The sequence below is a fragment of the Penaeus chinensis genome, chromosome 31 (genome assembly GCF_019202785.1).
Source record: "Penaeus chinensis breed Huanghai No. 1 chromosome 31, ASM1920278v2, whole genome shotgun sequence".
Classification (NCBI taxonomy): domain Eukaryota; kingdom Metazoa; phylum Arthropoda; class Malacostraca; order Decapoda; family Penaeidae; genus Penaeus; species Penaeus chinensis.
The window spans coordinates 23,060,238-23,080,237 of NC_061849.1; the positions used below are offsets into that span (position 1 = coordinate 23,060,238).

Below are 20,000 nucleotides of genomic sequence, written 5' to 3' on the forward strand. Positions count from 1 at the left end.
TTCCTGCACTGAGCTTCCGGACCACAATACTCAGGATGATCCACGTCCATCCCAGGTTGAGGACGAGGAGGCCCACCAGAAGCCCCATGAAGAGGTAGGCTGAGGGCATGAACATGAAGGTGGTGGCCTCGAAGAAGACGCTGTGCATGATCCAGAGAGGGAAGACGCAACAGCGGGTTGCCAGCCATAGGATGACGAACACCGCGAACATCACATCTGTGAGTGTGTCGATGCCTGCGTGCTTGAATATCTTGGCGGCCTGAAGAGGGACGTCGGCACATTCATGGACCACGAGAACCAGCGTCCCAACGCGGACGAAGTTACATGTCCACGAGAACACCATCAGGAGAATCGTAAACAAATGGTGCGACATCATCTGAACCTTGTCTGAGACTCTGTGTGCCGGCTTTGGTATCTGGATGATGGTTGTGGACCAAAAGTAAGCCAAGCACAGCATGTAGTACCACCAGACGTCGGCGCTTATGCTGTGATGTGGATAATCCCTCCAGCATAGTGTAATGTTCCACAGCCATGGTTTCGTCACCATGACGACGAAGCCAAAAATACACATAAAAGTGTGACAAGAAAAATCATAAGCGCAGTCCATGAACTTCTCGTACCTGGTTGATTTTAATACGGCATGCTTTCGGTTCAGCCATCTCTGCACCTGGCGAGGGGACAAGTTGTTGGTCTTCGAGGTCTCGACGATCACCTGCGCGGGAACCTTGGTCTGGTAGCGTCGATAAAGGGCCTCGAGAGTGGCATCGAAGGCCGGAGGGGCCGGACGCCAGTCGGAGACACCCATGCTGCGCGCCAAGGGGCGGAACAAACGGGGCTCCAAGAATGAGAAGCGGAACAGCATCAAGCACAAGCCAAAGGCAGGCGGGTAGATCCACACGTCGGAAAAAACCGGGAAGTGGAAGCTATCAGTGGAACGGAGGTCATCCCAGGTCACTCCTAAGGGTAACCAGAAGTCTGGCTGCCAGAGGGTGGCAGACAAACGCCCCAACAAATCCTTTATCTGAAATACCAAAAGCTCTTAGGGAATGTTAACCTTACTAAACGGTCTATGTATCATTCAGCTGATGGTGCATTTATCAGAATTGAATACAAATCGCTGAGTTACAGTTACTGTATTCTTAAAAATGGCATTAGCAAGTGTATTTGATTCTACATCACACGTGTTACATCTTCGAATCTGAATAATTTACGAAGTGACAACAAAAAATGCTCCAGACAAAGAAGGCAAACTAAAATGTGTCAGGCGGCACACTGGATCTTACAAGATGTCCAAAAAGACTGTAAAATGTTGGCAGAACATTGCCGTGCTCTTCGAATCGAAGACTGCAAGTGAGGTTGAGATCAGCGGTCGTCCTGGAAGATTCGGGTCAAGAACCGAAGTCTTTCCTCCAGCAAGCGACTGCAGGCACTTCCGGTGCGTCGAAAGCGTGAGGACTTAGGCTAGGTTAGTGACAGTGGAAGGCTAGTCGTCAGCACTGGGGCATTCAGCATAAAAATATAAATAATACAAAATGTTGGAAGTCATACGGTTTGTACTAAACAAATGCATTTGAAAAAAATATATAAACTGCACCGTATGTGTGCACGTGTAATCTTGTGCATGCGTTTACATTTCTTTTTTAATTGTGGAGGTGAGAATCTCTTTCCGTCTTTGTCTCTGTCTGTCTGTTTCTCATGTGTATGTGTGTGTATGTGTGTGTATGTGTGTGTATGTGTGTATGTGTGTGTGTATGTGTGTGTGTGTGTGTGTGTGTGTGTGTGTGTGTGTGTGTGTGTGTGTGTGTGTGTGTGTGTGTGTGTGTGTGTGTGTGTGTGTGTGTGTGTGTGTGTGTGTGTGTGTGTGTGTGCATATATATGTATATATACATGTGTATTTATACATATATGCATACACACATATACATATATATATACACATATAGACGTATACACACACACACACACACACACACACACACATACATACATACACACACACACACACACACACACACACACACACACACATACATACACGTACACGTACACGCACACACGCACACAAACTTTTATATATACACATATATATACACATATATATGATTATATATATATATACACATATATATGATCATATATATATATGATTATATATATTCTTATATGTATACATATGTATACATATATATATACATATAAATATATACACACACACATATATATATATAAGAATATATGTAAAAATGTATGAAAGTATGTATGTATAAAATAGATGTCTTTATGATAAATATAGTATATTACACACCCAAACTTGTGCACTTGTCTTCCGGCCTTTTTCATAGCTCCCATGAACGAAATCGCTGCCGCCACCACAGTCTCTGCCGTGGACCATTGGCATCGCCTCGCCGCACTCCGTAAGGGCTCCGCTGCTCTCACCCTCTGCAGGCTCGGGGGCGGACGAGCGCACGGACGTGTTGCAGCCACCTCATCTCTGGCGCAGTCCGTGTCCGCATCGGCGTCCTATTCCGCATTCCGAATTCTCCTTCCAATTTACTCCGCGTTCGAATATTTATCTTTCTTTCTTTCTTTCTTTCTTTCTTTCTCTCTGTTTTCTATTTCTTTTTCTTTCCTCTAGGAACCTCTCTTTTCCTCGCATTATCATACCATTCGCTGCCAGTTTGTAGGTCTCCTGGCCAGTCGTCATGGTTTTCCGATAATGGCTGATGTTGACACACTCACTCGGCTCATTCCTGGCGTGCGTGGCCTCGAAGTCGACTTGCATTCGTACGCACACATTCGTTTACGCAAGGTTATGCAGGTAGACAGATAGATTGAGAGAGAGATAGAGAGAAAAACTCATATATGAGGAAAAGAGCAAAAGAGTGTGTGTGTGTGTGTGTGTGTGTGTGTGTGTGTGTGTGTGTGTGTGTGTGTGTGTGTGTGTGTGTGTGTGTGTGAGAGAGAGAGAGAGAGAGAGAGAGAGAGAGAGAGAGAGAGAGAGAGAGAGAGACATGGGGAGGATGACTAAAAGAAAGACAAAAAGGTCTTATATATCGTGATAACACTCTTGTGGCTGGATGAGAAGAGGGGAAGAGGGAAATGGACCAGGATAACCTTATTAGAGTTCACAAAAACACGCACGCACGCACGTACTCACGCACGCACGCACGCACTCACTCACTCACTCACACACACTCTCTCTCTCTCTACTAACCTTTACAACACAATAGGCGGATGTGTCCGTCATTCAGATTTCTACTACGTAACCTGATCCAGTGGCGCCCCTGCCGGGCACTCAAACAAAACATACAAAAGGATCTCAGGGGCATGATGCTTTCAGTAACCCGGGAAGGAGTAAGAGTGTTTGTGTGAGTACTTTGAGTGAGTGAGTGAGTGAGTGAGTGAGTGAGTGAGTTAGTGCGTGAGTGAGTGAGTGAGTGAGTGAGTGAGTGCGTGAGTGAGTGAGTGCGTGAGTGAGTGAGTGAGTGAGTGAGTGAGTGAGTGAGTGAGTGAGTGCGTGAGTGAGTGAGTGAGTGAGTGAGTGAGTGAGTGCGTGAGTGAGTGAGTGAGTGAGTGAGTGAGTGCGTGAGTGAGTGAGTGAGTGAGTGAGTGAGTGAGTGCGTGAGTGAGTGAGTGAGTGCGTGAGTGAGTGAGTGAGTGAGTGAGTGCGTGAGTGAGTGAGTGAGTGAGTGAGTGCGTGAGTGAGTGAGTGAGTGAGTGAGTGAGTGAGTGAGTGAGTGCGTGAGTGAGTGAGTGAGTGAGTGAGTGAGTGAGTGAGAGAGTGAGTGAGTGAGTGAGTGAGTGAGTGAGTGAGTGAGTGAGTGAGAGAGTGAGTGAGTGAGTGAGTGAGTGAGTGAGTGCGTGAGTGAGTGAGCAATGAGAGAATAGGCGAGTGAGAAAACATATGAATGTTAATGAGGGAGTGAAAGTGAATAAATGAGAGTCTGAGTGAATGATGGTGAACTTTTGACTGAGATAGCGCGTGAGAGTGAATGTGTGAGTGCTTGAGTGAGATAAAGTAAATTCTCGACGAAGGCCTTAATAATCTCTAATCGTGTATGCATTATTCATTTATTATTTTCATTTTTCACTGATTTTGTTATTTTTGATATTCTATTAAGGGCTTTACCATATAGCTTTATACTTTTTGTGTACAGGTGTACGTGGGTGTAAGGGAGAGGAAGGGGAAGAGGGAGAAAAGGCGAGGGGAGGAGGACGAAGGAGAGGAAGGGGAGAAAGGGGAGAAAGGGGAGAAAGGAGGGAAAGAGAGTAGGATGGGAGATGTAGGAGAGAACTAATATGGGAGGAAAGGAAGGGGGAAGAGAAGTTTAGAGAGGGTGAGAGGGAGAGGGAGAGGGAGAGGGAGAGGGAGAGGGAGGAGAGGGAGAGAGAGAGGGCCGGGGGAGGAAGGATGAGAGAAAGAGAAAGAGAAAGAGAAAGAGAAAGAGAAAGAGAGAGAGAGGGAGGAGAGGGAGAGAGAGAGGGCCGGGGGGAGGAAGGATGAGAGAAAGAGAAAGAGAAAGAGAAAGAGAAAGAGAAAGAGAGAGAGAGGGAGGAGAGGGAGAGAGAGAGGACCGGGGGGAGGAAGGATGAGAGAAAGAGAAAGAGAGAGAGAGAGAGAGGTGGGGAGGGTGGAAGGAGGGAAGGAGGAAAGGTGGAAGAGAGGGAGGGAGGGGAAGAGTGATAGAATGGCACGAGATATATAGATATATAGATATATATATAGATAGATAGATAGATAGATAGATATAGAGAGAGAGAGAGAGTGGAACAAGTGTGGGTGGGCGAGTTCTAAAAGTCCATGCACAAAATCAATACTTCTCGATCAGAGAATCAACGTGCGTTTCTTTTTTTTCTAAATGGAGTACTCTTGAACTTGGTAAATAAACAAAACACAAGAGACAAATAGCTTCCTTTATTAATAAAAAATCTATAAATTTGTTAACATGGCATAACAATGCACAATGCATAACTACCAACCAAAGTCAATATAAAGTTACTAATACATACGTTATTAGTTTGTGCTATTTCTTCCTTTGCTTTTCGCACTGGAACTTGGAACAAAATCAAATGACAAAGATTTTAAACTCCGCCATATAGTGGTGAGCCATTTTTCAGCGTCCCTGACTGACTGACTTGATTAACTGATTGATTGACTGACATGACTGATTGACTGACATGACTGATTAACTGACATTACTGATTGACTGACATGACTGATTGACTGACATGACTGATTGACTGACTTTCTAACTGACTGATTGACTGAATGATCATTTACTCTTTCCTGACGTTCAAGCATCCAAGGTCATTGGTGGCATTTAGTGTATCTACCAAGTACACTAATTAACATAATTAGAGGTCTAAATATGAGCTCTATCCTTAACTATTAGGTGGGATCGTATATCACGTGCTTCCAATTTCCTATAAAATGATGGCAGTGTATTCTAAGATAACCTGAAGAATACTAACAGCGATGGTTTAGTGTCTGGTCTCCGTGAATGGGAAAAAAGTGGAGGACACCGAGTGATGGGAGGCAGCCGGAGAGGGGGGGGGGGGGGTGCAGAAGACAAGGACGGGAGATTGGCTAAAACTCCCGGGCGCTTATCATTTATAAGCTGAGTATAAATCATGTTCTCGGGAGACACAGTAACATGCCATCATGTTCGCTCCATTTTTTTCACTGACATCCCATAGTGACTAAAAAAGGTTGATGGTAAAATAAACAGAAGCACATAAGGAGATGAGTTACCATAAAAGTCCCATCCCCAACACCACACTAGCGTTACTGCCATTTACAAGCGATCCGATGATTGGTAATATCCGCGGATTCAGCTGGCCCCGTCCCCCAATCACAGGGAAATCCTGGCTCACAACAGTACCAGCGGATCATACACTGAATGCTCATGATCGAAAAAAAAATGCACGGGGAGGGTAATTTGACAACCTTCCAACCCAAAAAATACACCCCACGAAACGGCATCACCCACGCACATTCGCTCTAAGGTTTTCTTCCATGGTTGAAAACTCCCACTTGACGAAGCCGAACCACTAATGTATTTTTCTTCTTACATTACAAAGGGGTTTCCTGAAGACTAACTTATTTGCTGAATGCTCTTCACATGACACACACACACACACACAAAGTTGGGAACGCCATTTCCCATATTAAGAATAAGTTCACAGCCCCTAGGTACTGGTAGACTGATAACCTAACAATATGGCACAAATAACTACGCAACTACGCAGTGGAATGTGACTGCTTTGGTTCTCTTTGGTTCCAGCGTGAGTGAAAGAAGCATAAAACAGCAGAATATGACTATAACCCCCGAGGTTACTGGCCCTTCTTGGTGGCACGCTCGTCTTCGTCAGCCGAGGCGTCCGAGGAGGAGCGGAGGTCCTCCTAATTTGTGGTCTAGGAGCTTCGTGACGAGAATCCTGAGGATGAGGTACGTCCAGACGACGTGGATCAAGAACAGCGTAAGCATCATCCCATTGAAGATGTAATAGACAGGGATGAGCTCTACATCGAGAATCACGTGTGCCTCAAACAGTGAGTTGTTGAGGATCCACAGGGGGAACAGTCCGGTCCTCGTGCTTAGCCACAACAGCACGAACACCACGAAGAATTTGTCCATCAAGTCCCGACGCCCGAAGAGCTTGCTCATCTTGGCAAACAACATGGGGATGTCAGCGCACTCGTGGACGATCAGCACGAGCGAGCCGAGACGCACGAAGTTGACCGTCCACGAGAAGACGATGAGCATGATGGTGAGGACGTGGTGGATGAACATCTGCAGCGAGTCCTTCCTTTGGTGTTGGATGAAATGCGTGAGTGTCATGCACCAGTAGAAGCCGAGCGCCGTCATGTAGTACCACCAAATATCGTTGTCCACGCTCTGCTCGGGGTAGTCGTACCAGCAGTGCTTGATGTCCCACAGCCACGCCTTGTCCCAAAGCACCACAAACCCCATCACGCAGTACAGGCTGTAGTACAGCGCCTGCCATGCGCAGTCGTTAAACTTCTCCACATCAGTAGACCTCGCAGACACGACGCGCTGCCTCAGCCACCTTCGCCCTTGCGTCGTTTGAGCCGTCTCTCGCGCCCCTTTGGGAAATGCCCTTCCGCTGGAGTGTGATTCCTGTGGCGTCGGAACACTGCCTCAAGTACTCGGTTTGGAGGCGGCGGCCGCGGGGTTTGGGTTCAAAGAGCCAGGGCGAGGGCGTGGGGGTGAACACAAGGGGGTTGGGGAAATAAAAGTATCGGAGGACAAGAAGAGCAGCGGCTATGGCAAAAGGGGTTATGTAAAAAGGTCCCCTAAAGACGGGATACTAAAAATTTTCAGCTGGGCAAAGGGAGTCCATTTTGTAGCCGGATGAGCCAGACATCCGGATTCCAGAACCAGGCGTTCAGGCTCTCACCCCAACTCAGCAACACTGCCATCCTACCTGAGAGGACCACCAAGTTTTTTTAACCACACGCTTATACCGGGAACAAACACGACGCACCCATTTTATTCTATACAGACCTCCTGACCCCAAGCAGATGCCCGAACAAGGGGGAGCGAGGGGAAAAAGAGGGCGTGAAAGAAAGCTCTCATTACTTTTACCTAAATATTAAATTATAGAATGTTTGTTCCAGAGAGGACGGGGAGGGAAAGGGGGGGAGGGGGGGGAGGGAAAGGTGACACAGTGAAGAGAGTGGGGGGGAAAAAAGAGTAAAGAGGGGGAGAGAGAGAGGGAGAAGGGGGAAAAGAGGAGAGAAAGAAGGGGAGAGAGGGGAAGAGAGAGAGAGAAAACCCAAAAGAGAAAGAGACCCGAGAGAGAGAGAGAGAGAGAGAGAGAGGAGAGAGAAGGGAAAAGAGAGAGAGGAGAGAGAGAGAGAAACAGAGAGAAGGGGAGAGAAACGAGAGAGAGAGAGAGAGAAACAGAAGAGAGAGAGAGGAAACCCCAGAGAGAGAGAGAGAGAGAAAACGAGGGGAAAGGAAACAGAGAGAGAGAGAGAGAGAGAGAGAAAACGAGAGAGAGAGAGAAAGAAAACAGAGAGAGAGAGAGGGGAAAAAAAAAAAAGAGAGAGAGAAAAAGGGGGAAAACGGAGAGAAAGAGAAAACGAGAGAAAAGAGAGAGAAAACGAGGAGAGAGAAAACGAGAGAGAGAGAAAACGGGGGAGAAAGAGAGAGAGAAAACGGGGAGGGGAGAAAACGAGGAGAAACGAGAGGAAAATGAAGAGAAGAAGAAAAAAAAAAAAGAGAGAGGGAAAAAAAAAAGGGGAGAGAGAACGAAGAGGAAGAGGGGAGAAACGAGAGGGGAGAAGAGAGAGAGAGAGAGAACGAGGGGGAGAGAGAAAAGAGAGAGAGAGAGAGAAGGGGAAAAGAGAAGAGAGGGGAACCGGGGAGAGAGAGAGAGAGAGAGAGAGAGAGAGAGAGAGAGGGGAGAAGAGAGAGAGAGAGAGAAAAAGGGGAGAGAGAGAAAAGAAGGGGAAGAGGGGAGGAAAAGAGGGAGAGAGGGGGGAGAGAAAAGGGGAGAGAGGGGAGAGAGGGGAGAGAGAGAGAGAGAGGCGGAGGGGAGAGCGGGGGCGGAACGGGGAGGGGAGAGAGAGGAGAGAGAGAGAGAGAGAGAGGGGGGAGAGATGAGAGAGGGGAGGAGAGAGAGAAAAGAGAGAGCGAGAAGAGAGAGCGAGAACGAGAGGGAGAACGAGAGAGAGGGGGGAGGAAGAGAACGAGAACGAGGAGAGAGAAGAGAGAACCCAGAACGAGAGAGAGAGAGAGAGAGAGAGAGAGAGAGAGAGAGAGAGAACGAGAGGGGAGAGAGAAGGAGAGAGGGGGAGAGAGAGAGAGGGGATAAAAAAGAGAAGGGGGAGAGAGAGAACGAGGGGGAGAGAGAGAGAGAGAGGGAAAAGAGGGGAGAGAGAACGAGGAGAAGAAGAAGAGAGAGAGAGAGAGAGAGGGGGAGAGGGGAGAGAAGAGGAGAGAGAGAGGGCAAGAGAGGAGCGAGAGACACAGGAGAGAGCGAGGGGACACAGAGAGAGAGGAGAGACCAGAGAGAGAGGGAGACAGAGAGAGAGAGACAGAGAGAGAGACAGAGAACGAGAGAGGAAGAAGAGGGGGAGAGGGGAGGGGGGGATAGAGAGAAGGGGGTAGAGAAAAGGGGGAGAAACGGGAGAGAGAAGAGGGGGAGAGAGAGAGAGGGGGGTAAGGAAGAAGAGAGAGAGAGAGAGAAAACGAGAGAGAGAGAGAGAACGAAGGGAGAAAAGGGGAACGAGAGAGAGAGAGAGAACGAGAGAGAGAGAAAAGAACGAGAGAGAGAGAGAGAACAAGGGGAGAGAGAGAGAGAGAGAAGAGAAATTAGAGAAAGAAGGGGAGGGGGAGAGAGGGGGGAGAGAGAAGGGGAGGGTAGAGAGAACGGAAAAGAGAGAGAGAGGGGAACGAGAGAGAGAGGGGAAAAAAAAACGAGAGAGAAGAGAGAACGGAGAAAACGAGAGAACGAGAGAGAACGAGAGAGAGAGAGAAAACGAGGAGAGAGAGAGAACAAAGAGAAGGAGAGAGAACGAGAGAAGAGAGGGGAGAGGGGAGAACGAAAGAGAGAGAGAGAGAAGAGAGAAGGAGAGAAGGGGGAGAGGGGAGGGGAGAGAGAGAAAAGAGAACGAGAGAGAGAGGAGAGAGAGAGAGAACGAGGGGAAAAGGGAGAAAAGAGAGAGGGGGAGGGGGGGGGGGGGGGGACGAGAGAGAGAGAGAGAACGAGAAGAGGAGAGGGAACGAGAAGGGGAGAAGAAACTAGAGAGAGAGAGAACTAAAAGAGAGAGAGAGAAAAGGGGAGAGAGAGAGAAAGAGAGAGAGAGAAAAGAGAGAGAGAGAGGGGGGAGAGGGAGAAGAGAGAGAGAAAGGGAAAAGAGAGAAGAGAGGGGAAGGAGGGGGAAAAAGGGAAAAGAGAGAGAAAAGAGAGAGAGAGAAAAGAGAGCGCGAGAGAGAAAAAGAGAACGGGGAGAAGAAGAGAAGCGAAGAGAGAAAAAAAGAGAGACAGAGAAGAAACAGGGACAGAAGAAAACGAGAGACAGAGAGAGAAGGGAGAGACAGAGAGAAAAAAACGGAAGACAGAGAGACAGAGAGAGAGAGAGAGAGAACGAGAGAGAGGAGAGGGGGGGAAAACGAGGAGAGAGAAGAACGAGGGGAAGAGGGGAGAGAACGAAGGGGGGGGGGGAGGGAGAGAGAGAGAAGAGAAGAAGGGGAAAAGGAGAGAGAGAGGGGGAGAGAGGGGAAGAGGGGAGAGAGAGAGAAAACGAGAGAGAGAGGAGAACGAGAGAGAGGAGAGGGGGGAAGGGGGAAAAGAGAGAGGGGGGAGAGAGAGAGAGAGGGGGAGAGAGGGGGAGGGGAACGAGAGAGAAAGAGAGAGAGAGAGAGGAGAGAGGAGAGAAGAGAGAGAGAGAAAAGAGAGGGGAGAGAGAGGGGGGGGAAAAGAGGGAAGCGAGAGAGGGGAGGAGGGGGGAACGAGAGAGAGAGAGGAACGAGAAGGGAGAGAGAAGAGAGAGAGAGAGAGGGGAAAGAGGGGATGGAGGGGGAGGAGAGAGAGAGAGAGAGAGAGAGAGAGAGAGGGGAGATAAGCGGAGAGAGCGCGAGAGGGGGAAGGGGAGAACAAGAGAGAGGAGAACGAGAGAGAGAGAAAGAAGAAAAGACAAGAGAGAAAGGGGACAGAAAAGGGGAAACGAAACAGAGAGGGGAAACGAGAGCCCAGAAGAGAAACGAGAAAACAGAGAGACAAAAGAGACAGAGAGACAGAGAGAAAGAAGAGAAGAGGGGGAGAAAAGGGGGGAGGGGAGAGAGGGGGAGAGAGAGAGAAAAGAGAGAGAGAGGGGGAACAAAAAAGAAGAACGGGGAGAGAGAGGGGGGGAGAACGAAAAGGGAGAAGAAGAGGGGAAGAGAAAGAGAGAAAAAACGAGAGAGAGAACGAGAGACGGGAGAAAAGAGCGAGAGTTGGAAAGGTATCTTTATCAAAAATTTGGTATTATTTTTTATCGGACGCGGGGGATAATCTGATCCCTTCAACGTTAATATTTAAATTTAATTTATTTTAAAGGGGGGAGGAGATGGGAGGTGGGGAGGGGAGGAAGGGGAGGAAGGGGGGAGGGGAGGTGAGGTGACGTGTGGAGGAGAGGGAGGTGGAGAAGGGGAGTGGGAATGGAGGAGGGGGAAGAGGTTGAGGAAGGGGAAGAGGGGTAGGAGGAGGAGAATGGCTAGCATTTGCGCAATAGCAGAACCACTAGATTTCGTTGAGTTAAATGTCTGGTGATCTTTAATTATATCTTATTACCAAAGATGAATATCATTGCAAACAAGTGGCTGTGCATCAGACAAATAAACTACAATAATACGGAAGACGCTCCAGCCGCTCCTCCCCTCCCCCCAGCAACCCCATCCCCAATCCTGCTCTGCCCCCCCCCCCAACCCCGCCTCTCCCCAGCCCCATGCACGACACACCAATGATCACAATCACACACGCTCCTTATAACACATCGCTCGCACTTCCCGGTAACGCACGCATGACACCACGCAAAACAACAACAGCCCCCCCTCCCCCCTTGCTACTGCAGTCGTTCCTAACTACCATACGCTCGCTGGTTTATGTGAGTCTGTATTCTTACACTTCAAAATCACTCCTGACGTCTTGTCACACTACCTGCTTCGGCCCCAGCGCTTCACCTATCTACGGGGGTTTTTAAAAATCCCTTTTCTCAAATCTCAATCTGCTTCCTCTTTTTTAATGCCCGCTCCCCGGTGCACACACGCGACCGTCACGTCGTCGCCTGAACATCTATATCCCAGCGGCCAATATTTTTCGAAACTCATCAAAGTTCCCAGGATTTCCCGGGCAGGCCCCCTTGACCCAAATTCCGGGGAGGGAGATATCAATTGTTTCTTTTCTCCGGCCTCTTTACGTCCAGCACGAGACAAGGGAGTTTGGATTTTTTCCTTTTTTTCATGGCAAACCCCCGTTTCCCCTTGGGGCCCCAAACAAAACCCTGTGGTCTTTTTTGGGGGAAAAAATTGGCGACCCGCTTTATGGCCTTTGGATCCCAAAGTGAAAAAAAGGTGGGGTTCTACCCCGGCCCTGCAGTTTTGACACCTGATCCAAAACCCCGGGCTACTTAGGAAGGCCGGCAAGGGAACTTACCTCAAAACTGGCGATCGGCCCGTCCCCGGGGGGCGGCTCGTCCCTCCCCCTTTGCCTACTCCACTCTCCCCCCCCTCCCCTCAAGGGTACCTTTTTCTACTCCCCCTCCTGCCCCCCCTCCCAAATTCCGGTTTTCTACCCTCCCTTCCCCCCCCGGGGTCCCCTGAAATCCAACCCCTTCCCACCCAAAAAAGCCTGCCTTTCTTTTCTCTCCTCTCCCTTCCCTTTTTTGGGTTTCCTACGTTTTCCCCCTCCCCTGCCCTCCTCCAAGGGGGGGCCCCTGAAAAGAAACTAGGGGACCCTGGGGGCGCAAAGGGGGGAGCCCAAAAACCCGGCCGGGGGGGGCTGCCTCCCGTAAATGAGCTCAAACTGGGGCCCCCCCTAAAGCCGCCGCGGGGCCCCATGGGGTCCCCCACCTGGGGGGGGAGGGGGGGAGGGGGGTGGTAGGGTATAGTGCTGTGGGGGGGGAAGGGGGGGGGGTTGGCCCCCGTTTTCTCGGCTCTCGCGCCGTGTGCGTTTCCCGACCGAGAGCACACGTTTTTGTGTTGCGTGTTTGGAAGATGTGTATTTTGGAAATCATATATATAATATAAATAAATAAAAATTTTTAAATAAAATACCCCCACCACACACATATATGTATATGTATTTATATTTATATAATATATATATAATGTAATGTATATAATATATATAACACACCCCAACAAACCCCCACACACACACACACACACACACCACCAACACACACAACAATATTAATTATTTATATATATATATATATATAAATATATTTAAATATTTATAATTTTATATAAAAATTTTTTTAAAAATATTATTATTTAATTATATTAGATTTTTATATAAAATAAAAATTTTTATATTTTTAAAATATATAAAATATTTATAAATAATTTTTATATATATAAATTATTTTAAAAAATAAATTTTTAAATTTTAAATAAATATATGTATAATTATTTAATTAAATATATAATTATTAATAAATACATATTAATAATAAATACATATATAAAAAAATATATAACATAAAATAATAATCTATCTATGTTAAATAAATTGTTAGATAATTAGAGGAATAAATAACACATTTACATTTTTTTTTAAATAATATTTTTTATTTACAATACCTATATTCATTCATTTTATGTTACATAACAGTCAAAGTGGTTTCCCCAAACCATTGCCGCGGGGAAAAAATGAGAGAAACAGGCTCACTAAGCCCCAGGATGATGCAGCACGGTGGCCAGTTCCTTTCCGTCCCGACTTTGACCCCGACTTTGACCCCGACTTTGACCCCGACTTCGACCCCGACTTTGACCCCAACAAGCTGACGTCAGCGTACCCGTCCTCGTTCATTCGACTGAGAGGGGCGGCCCCCGGGCGGAAACCTGGCCCCCGCATTGCAATGTCAGGGTCTTACACAAAACTATGCCCCTCTACACACCACACCACCCAAAACACACACACACAACACACACACACACACACAAACACAACAAAACAACAAAAAACACACACACAACACACAAACACCACAACACCACACACCAAACACCCCCACAACACCAACACACACCAACACACCACACACACACACACCCAAACACACACACACACACACACCACCCCACACCACACCCCCAAAACACCAAACATACACACAAATAACACACACACAAACACACACAACACACACACACACACACACACAAACCAAAACACACACAAAACACACAAAACACCACACACACACACACACAAACACCCCACACACACACACACACACACACACACAAACACACCACCACACACACAAACACATCACACAACACACACCACAAAAACACACAACACACAAACACACACTCACACACACACACACATACTCACACTACACACAAACACAAACACACACAAACACATACACAATCACATACACACATACACTACACATTACCACAACTAATACATATATTTATACATATAAAAACATAATATATATAGACAAATAAATAAAAATGTATGTTGTGATCGTGTGTACGTGCTTGGTGGTTGTGCGTGTGCGTGTTACGTATGTGTGTGTGTATGTGTGTGCGTCTATGTATGTGTGTGTGTGTGTGTGTGTGAGTGTGTGTGTGTGTTGTGTGTGTGTGGTGTGTGTTGTGTGTGAGTGTGTGTGTGTGTGGTGTGTGTGTGTGAGTGTGTGTGTGTGTGTGTAGTGTGTGTTTGTGTGTGTGTATGTGTGGTATGTGTGTGTATGTGTGTGTGGGTTTGTGTCAATGTGTGTGTGTGTGTGTGTGTTGTGGGTGTGTGTGTGTGTGTGTGTGTTTGTGTGTGGGTGGGTGTGTGTGTGTGTAGCGGCAGTTTTGCGTTGCGTGTTGGTGTTATTTATATATGCATGTGTATACACAGTATCCCAACCACATTTCACGACGCATCCCTAAACGCTCTGAAGTCGAGAGCGACCCTGAAGCAGTCTTTCCTACACGCACAAACGCGCGAGAACACACGCACGCGGAACGCACACACGCACGCACACATACCGCAGTGCTCACAGCAACGGCGGTCAGTGCTGCTGCAGTTCCACCACCTGACGCCTTTTCTCGCTAGTCCTCCCCCTTGGCCTGCTTGTGGAACACTGAGGAGATTAAGGTCATCTTGCGAAACTTAAGGCAGTAAATGAAACGTCTTATGCACGTCAAAGAAATGTTTGAAAGACATATAATGGGTAATATTACTCTCATTCATTCATTCATTCATTCATTCACTCATTCATTTACTCTCTCCCTCACTCTATCTTCCCCTCTCCATGTTCTCCGACCCCTTTCTCTTTGATTTTCCCTATCTTTTTCTCTTTCCTAACCGTCAATCCTCTTTCTCCGTCTCTCTCTCTCCCTCTTATCTTTCTACTTTCTCCCCCTTTTCTTTCTCACTTTCTCTACAGCCTTATGAAAGTTTACGATTTCTTTTATTCGCGCAAAAAGAACAAACGCCTCTCATCATTCTGTAAAAAGTCCACCACACTGCAGGCGAAGCAAAGATTATGTAGAAAAGCAACTTTGTCTCTTTCATATGTACATTTAATTTTTATGTGCTGGAGAAAAAGGCAAAAACAAACAAACACAAATCGTATAAACACATGAAGCAATTCCCATAAACCGTTGAACGATATGAAATAAGTAAAAATCGATTAAATCATTCATTCAAATTTAGCGAACGCGGGAGATAACGTGGAAGAGGAGTAGAAAGTGGAGGTGTAGAGAGATAGAGACATTATAAAAGAAGAAAAATGCCTAAGACGGACTGAGAGGGCGAACCGGGTGTTTCTCTCACTCTGCACAGCCACTTAGTGGTTAGTGCCCATGCGCAACGGTACGGGGAGTGCATGTAGCGGCTTTGTCAAGCCATGAGCCTGGCATGGATAATACGGTCGGTCAGGTACGTGTTAGGGGACGTAACGGTTCAGGCAGTAAGCATCACAGATAACAAACCAAAAAACCGGTGAGCGACGGGAGAGCTGAGCAGCGCTAGCGCGCGCGCAGCGAGCGATCGCGCGGCAGAGCGCGGATGGAGAGAGAGCGAGCGTCGCGAGGAGCGAGCATAGCGAGCGGCGCGAGAAAGCGAGAGCGAGCGAGAGCGAGAAAGAGGCGCGAGAGAGAGAGCGAGCGGCGCAGCGGCCGATGGGGAGCGGGGAAGAGCAACCTTAGTAAAAGGCCGCGCAGCAAGCACACTGGGCAGCGGGCCTGCCGGGAGATGCTTTCTCACTACGTGGTAACTAACACAGCACAGAAAAGGGTAGAGGGGTGCTCAGAGGACACGGACGGGCAAAGAGAAAAGGCACAGACATGTTCAGGAGAAGGAAACCGGAAAAAACGTTAGCATGGAATAAGAACGCAAAGGCACGTAGAGAGAGAGAAGGCAACCAAGGCGCAATAGAGTCACACACAACCGTATACCAGAAAAGCCCAAGTATGGGGAGCTCCACTGGGACAAGTAGAAGGGTCCCACTGACTAACCTTCTTTTATATCCGGAAAACGGCCCGGATCCGCCCTCATCAAAGACACACAAGGCAGTAACCACCATACCCTAGTCGGACGTTACACAAGCGAGCATAGACGCTAACAAGAGCGGGGGCCCGGACCGTGACACAGAGAACAGGAGGCCCGAACCGGGCCCGGCCCGGAAAGTGCTCCCCCTTCGTGCCTCTTCCCCTTCTTTCTCCCCCGTTCTCCCTTTTGTTATTTTTTCCCTTCCCCCCCGCCTCCTCCATCCTCCTCCCTCCTCCTAACTCCCTCCTTCCTCCTCCTCCCTCCCATCCTCCTCCTCCTTTCCTTTCCCTTCCTCCTCCTCCTCCCTTTCCCTTTCCCTCCTCCTCCTCCTTTTCCTTCCCTCCTCCCTCCTCCTTTCCCTTCCCTCCCTCCCTCCACCCCCCCCCCCCTCCTTTCTCCCTTCCCTCCCTCCCTCCTCCTCCCTTCCCTCCCCTCCCTCCTCCTCCTTCCCTCCCCTCCCCTTCTCACCCTTCCCTCCCTCCCTCCTCCTCCCTTCCTCCCTCCCCTCTCCTCCTTCCCTCCCCTCCCTCCACCTCCCTTCCTCCCCTCCCTCCTACTCCCCCTATTCCTCCCTCCCCCTCCTCCTCCCTTCCCTTCTCGACCCACCTACTCCTTTCCTTCTCTCCCCTCCTCCTCCCTCTTCATTCTCTCCCCTCCTCCTCCCTTCCCTTCTCTCCCCTCCTCCTCCCTCTCCCGCTCCTGCTATTGATCAGGAACACGTGGCAAAACCGGAACACATTATCGCCAGACCTGATTGACTGACGCCGGGCAATACGCTTTACTGACTAAGGCGTGGAATAGAATGCGAGAATCAAAGTGATTAGGGAAAAAAATAGATTAATTGGACGAGGTAGTGCCGTTAATGGGCAGGAAGCTACCACTCCGAACCACGCGAAGAACCCACACGCCGACGAAGGAAACCCCCCCGCTCGCGAAGAACCACACGACAACCCCCCCTCCATCCACCACAACAACGCGACCCCCAACCGTCCCCGAACCCCGAAACCGAACGAACCAAAAACGACAAAACGACCACGCGACACCCAGCCCGAAGACGGACCCCCCCCCGAATAGACGCCTACCCACATCAGCCAACGAGAACGATGAAGTGCACCCCAACCCCGAAGAAAGAACCGACACCCAGAAGAAACCACCCGAACTCGAACACACACCCCCCCCCCCCACCGACACACGCCACCGAACCGAACAACCCATACACCGCGAACCGCTCACGAAAGACACAAGAATACCGAGAAGTGGAGGAGGAGAAAATAAGGAAAAGGATGAGGAAGGGGACGAAGATGTGGATAAGAAAAGAAAAGTAAGGGAGGGATGGAGAGGTTGAAGGGAGGGAGAGGGAGTGGGGAGAGGGAGTGGGAGAAGGAGAGGGGGAGAGAGAGAGGGAGGGAGAGGGAGAGGGGAGAGAGGGAGGGAGACGAGGGGAGGGAGGAGAGGGGGAGAGAGAGGGGTGAGAAGAGTGAGAGAGTGAGAGAGAAGAGAGAGAGAGGGATGAAGAGAGAGAGAGAGAGAGAGAGAGAGGAGAGAGAGAGAGAGAGAGAAGGGAGGGGGAAAACAGGAAAAGAGAAAGGGAATTTGAGAGAAAGAAAGACCAGAAAGAATGAAAGAAAGAACGAAGAAAAAGAAAGAAAAGAAAGAAAAGATAAGAAAGAAGAAAGAAAGAAAAGAAAAGACGAAAGAAAGATAAGAAAGAAAGAAAGAAAGAAAGAAAAGAAAGGAAAGAAAAAAGTAAGAAAGAGAAAGAAAAGACAAGAAAAGATAAGAAAAAGAAAGAAGGGAAAGAAAGAAAGAAAGAAAGAAAAAGAACGTAAGATAGAGAAAGAGAAAGAGAAAGTGAAAGATGAGTGAGAGAGAGAAGATAAAGAAAGATAAGAGTGATGAGAGAGAACGGAAATAGAATGAATGCCGGGGGGAGGGGGGGGTGGGCGACAAAGAACACGCGTACATATTTCATTAACCTATATTATGTCAATTACGACTTTACCTAATTTTTTTCATTCTATTTTGTCTTACTTTAGTAATTTCCGTATTAACAGTATCTCTACCTTTTTGTAGACAATCTGCAGTTATCAATATTTATGTATCATCTATTTTAAATATATATCCTTTAATTAACGCTATACTGAAAAAGGTAGACTAATGTATAAAAATTTTATTTACAGTCAAGTATATTAGAGATATAATGATTCTGTAGTCCTTGCTACTACAGTTTAGTTTAAAAGCTGTATATTGTTTTAAATTAAAACAATGTTCAGTAAATAATATACAAATTAGCTTTGTATTTCCTTTCGCTTATATTATTTACTAGTTGATATTTTATTTTTCGCACACTAAAGCTAGCATCGTATTGTGTATATAAGTTCTCCCTAATCGATATTAAATTGACATACATACTACTCTATCTTTAATTTCTGTGCATATATTTAATAGATTTTATAATAGTGAATTTGAATAATCATAACTATATTATTTTGTGAAGCATTTATATAGTAGGCAAAATAAGAATAATGAATAAATAAAAAAAACGAAGAACTAAATAATAAACATATTATTATCATAAACTATTAGATAACACTCTAAAAATTATGAAACAAACACAAAATAATAATATAAAATCAAACGAAAAACGAACTACAATTTAAAATAAATTAATTAAAAACAAAATAAAAAATAATAACCAAAAAAAACAATAAATGAAAAAACTAACGCAATATAATAAACAAATAATAAAAAAAGTACAAAAGAAAATAAAAAAAATTACACATATAAACTACTAATATTATTAACCAAAATATACAAAATCAAACAAACAAAATATTAACAATAATAAAATATAATCAAACAACGCAAAATTACAACATATTAAAAAAAAACACAGAAAAAACAAAATTAAAAAAAAAACAAAAAAAAAAAAATAAACTAAAACTAAAACACAAACAAAAACTAAAACAACAACAAACAAAAAAACAACAAAAAAAAATAATCAAAAAAAAAAAAAAAAACCAACATCAAAATAAAAACAAACAACAAAACAAAAAAAACACGCAAACAAAAACACAAAAAAAACAAAAAAAAAAAAAAACAAAAAAAAAACGCCGAAAACACAAAAAAAAAAAATAAACAAAAAAAAAAACAAAAAAAACAAAAAAAACAACAACACCTAACCCAACAAAACTACATTTAAAAAAAACAAAAAACACCAAAACACGCAAAAAATAACCAATAAAAACAACAAAAAAAAAACAACAAAAAAAAAAAAAAAAAACGCAATAAAAACAAAACAAACAAAAACAAAAAAAAAAAAACAACAAAAAAAAAAAAACGCAAATAAAATAAAAAAAAAAACCAAAACCAAAAAAAACGAACAAAACAACACAAACACTCAAAAAAAACACGCAAAATAAAAAAAAAAAAAACAAACAAAAAAACAAAAATACACAGCAAAAAAACACAAAAAAAAAAAAAACAAAACAAAAAAAAAACATTAAAAAAAAAAAAAAAAAAAAAAATAATAAACAAAACAAAAAAAAAAAAAAAAAAAAAAAAACAAAACACAAAAAACAAAAAACAAACAAACAAACTAATATAAAAACAAAAAAACCAAAAAAAAGAAAACAACAAAAAAAACAAAAAAAAAAAAAAAACACCCCCCCCAAAACAAACAAAAACAAACAAAACAAAAACAAAAACAAAAAAAAATAAAAAAAACACAAAAAAAACGCAGACACAAAACACACATACTT

At 45.7% G+C, this 20,000-nt stretch overlaps 4 protein-coding genes across 5 annotated transcripts in view; all 4 read right to left on the minus strand.

Annotated features, from left to right (window-relative positions):
- LOC125041734 (ceramide synthase 2-like) overlaps positions 1-3,452 on the minus strand; it is a 3,591-nt gene extending 139 nt beyond the window's left edge. Inside the window, exons 1-2 of one of the 2 annotated variants that reach the window (XM_047636982.1) lie at positions 2,306-3,452; positions 1-1,461 (exon numbers count right to left, since the gene is read on the minus strand). The exon at positions 1-1,461 is cut by the window's left edge and continues 139 nt beyond it. In XM_047636982.1, the coding sequence (XP_047492938.1) occupies positions 1-862 (862 nt within the window). In that variant the 5' untranslated portion in view covers positions 863-1,461; positions 2,306-3,452. Of the gene's footprint in view, positions 1,759-2,305 lie in introns of those variants that run through there. The other variant, XM_047636983.1, reaches the window with a different exon arrangement.
- The window catches only part of LOC125041730 (lysine-specific demethylase 8-like), an 84,375-nt gene that overhangs the window by 33,241 nt on the left and 31,134 nt on the right, over positions 1-20,000 (minus strand). The gene's annotated exons all lie outside the window — the stretch shown is intronic.
- The window catches only part of LOC125041731 (F-box/LRR-repeat protein 20-like), a 40,856-nt gene that overhangs the window by 19,349 nt on the left and 1,507 nt on the right, over positions 1-20,000 (minus strand). The window lies entirely within an intron of this gene.
- Positions 4,901-7,444, minus strand: LOC125042094 (ceramide synthase 5-like). The gene is made up of 2 exons (XM_047637561.1): positions 7,388-7,444; positions 4,901-7,142 (listed from the first exon to the last, which is right to left on the minus strand). Exons 1-2 carry the CDS (start codon positions 7,442-7,444, stop codon positions 6,369-6,371), a joined length of 831 nt encoding a protein of 276 aa, XP_047493517.1. The 3' UTR covers positions 4,901-6,368.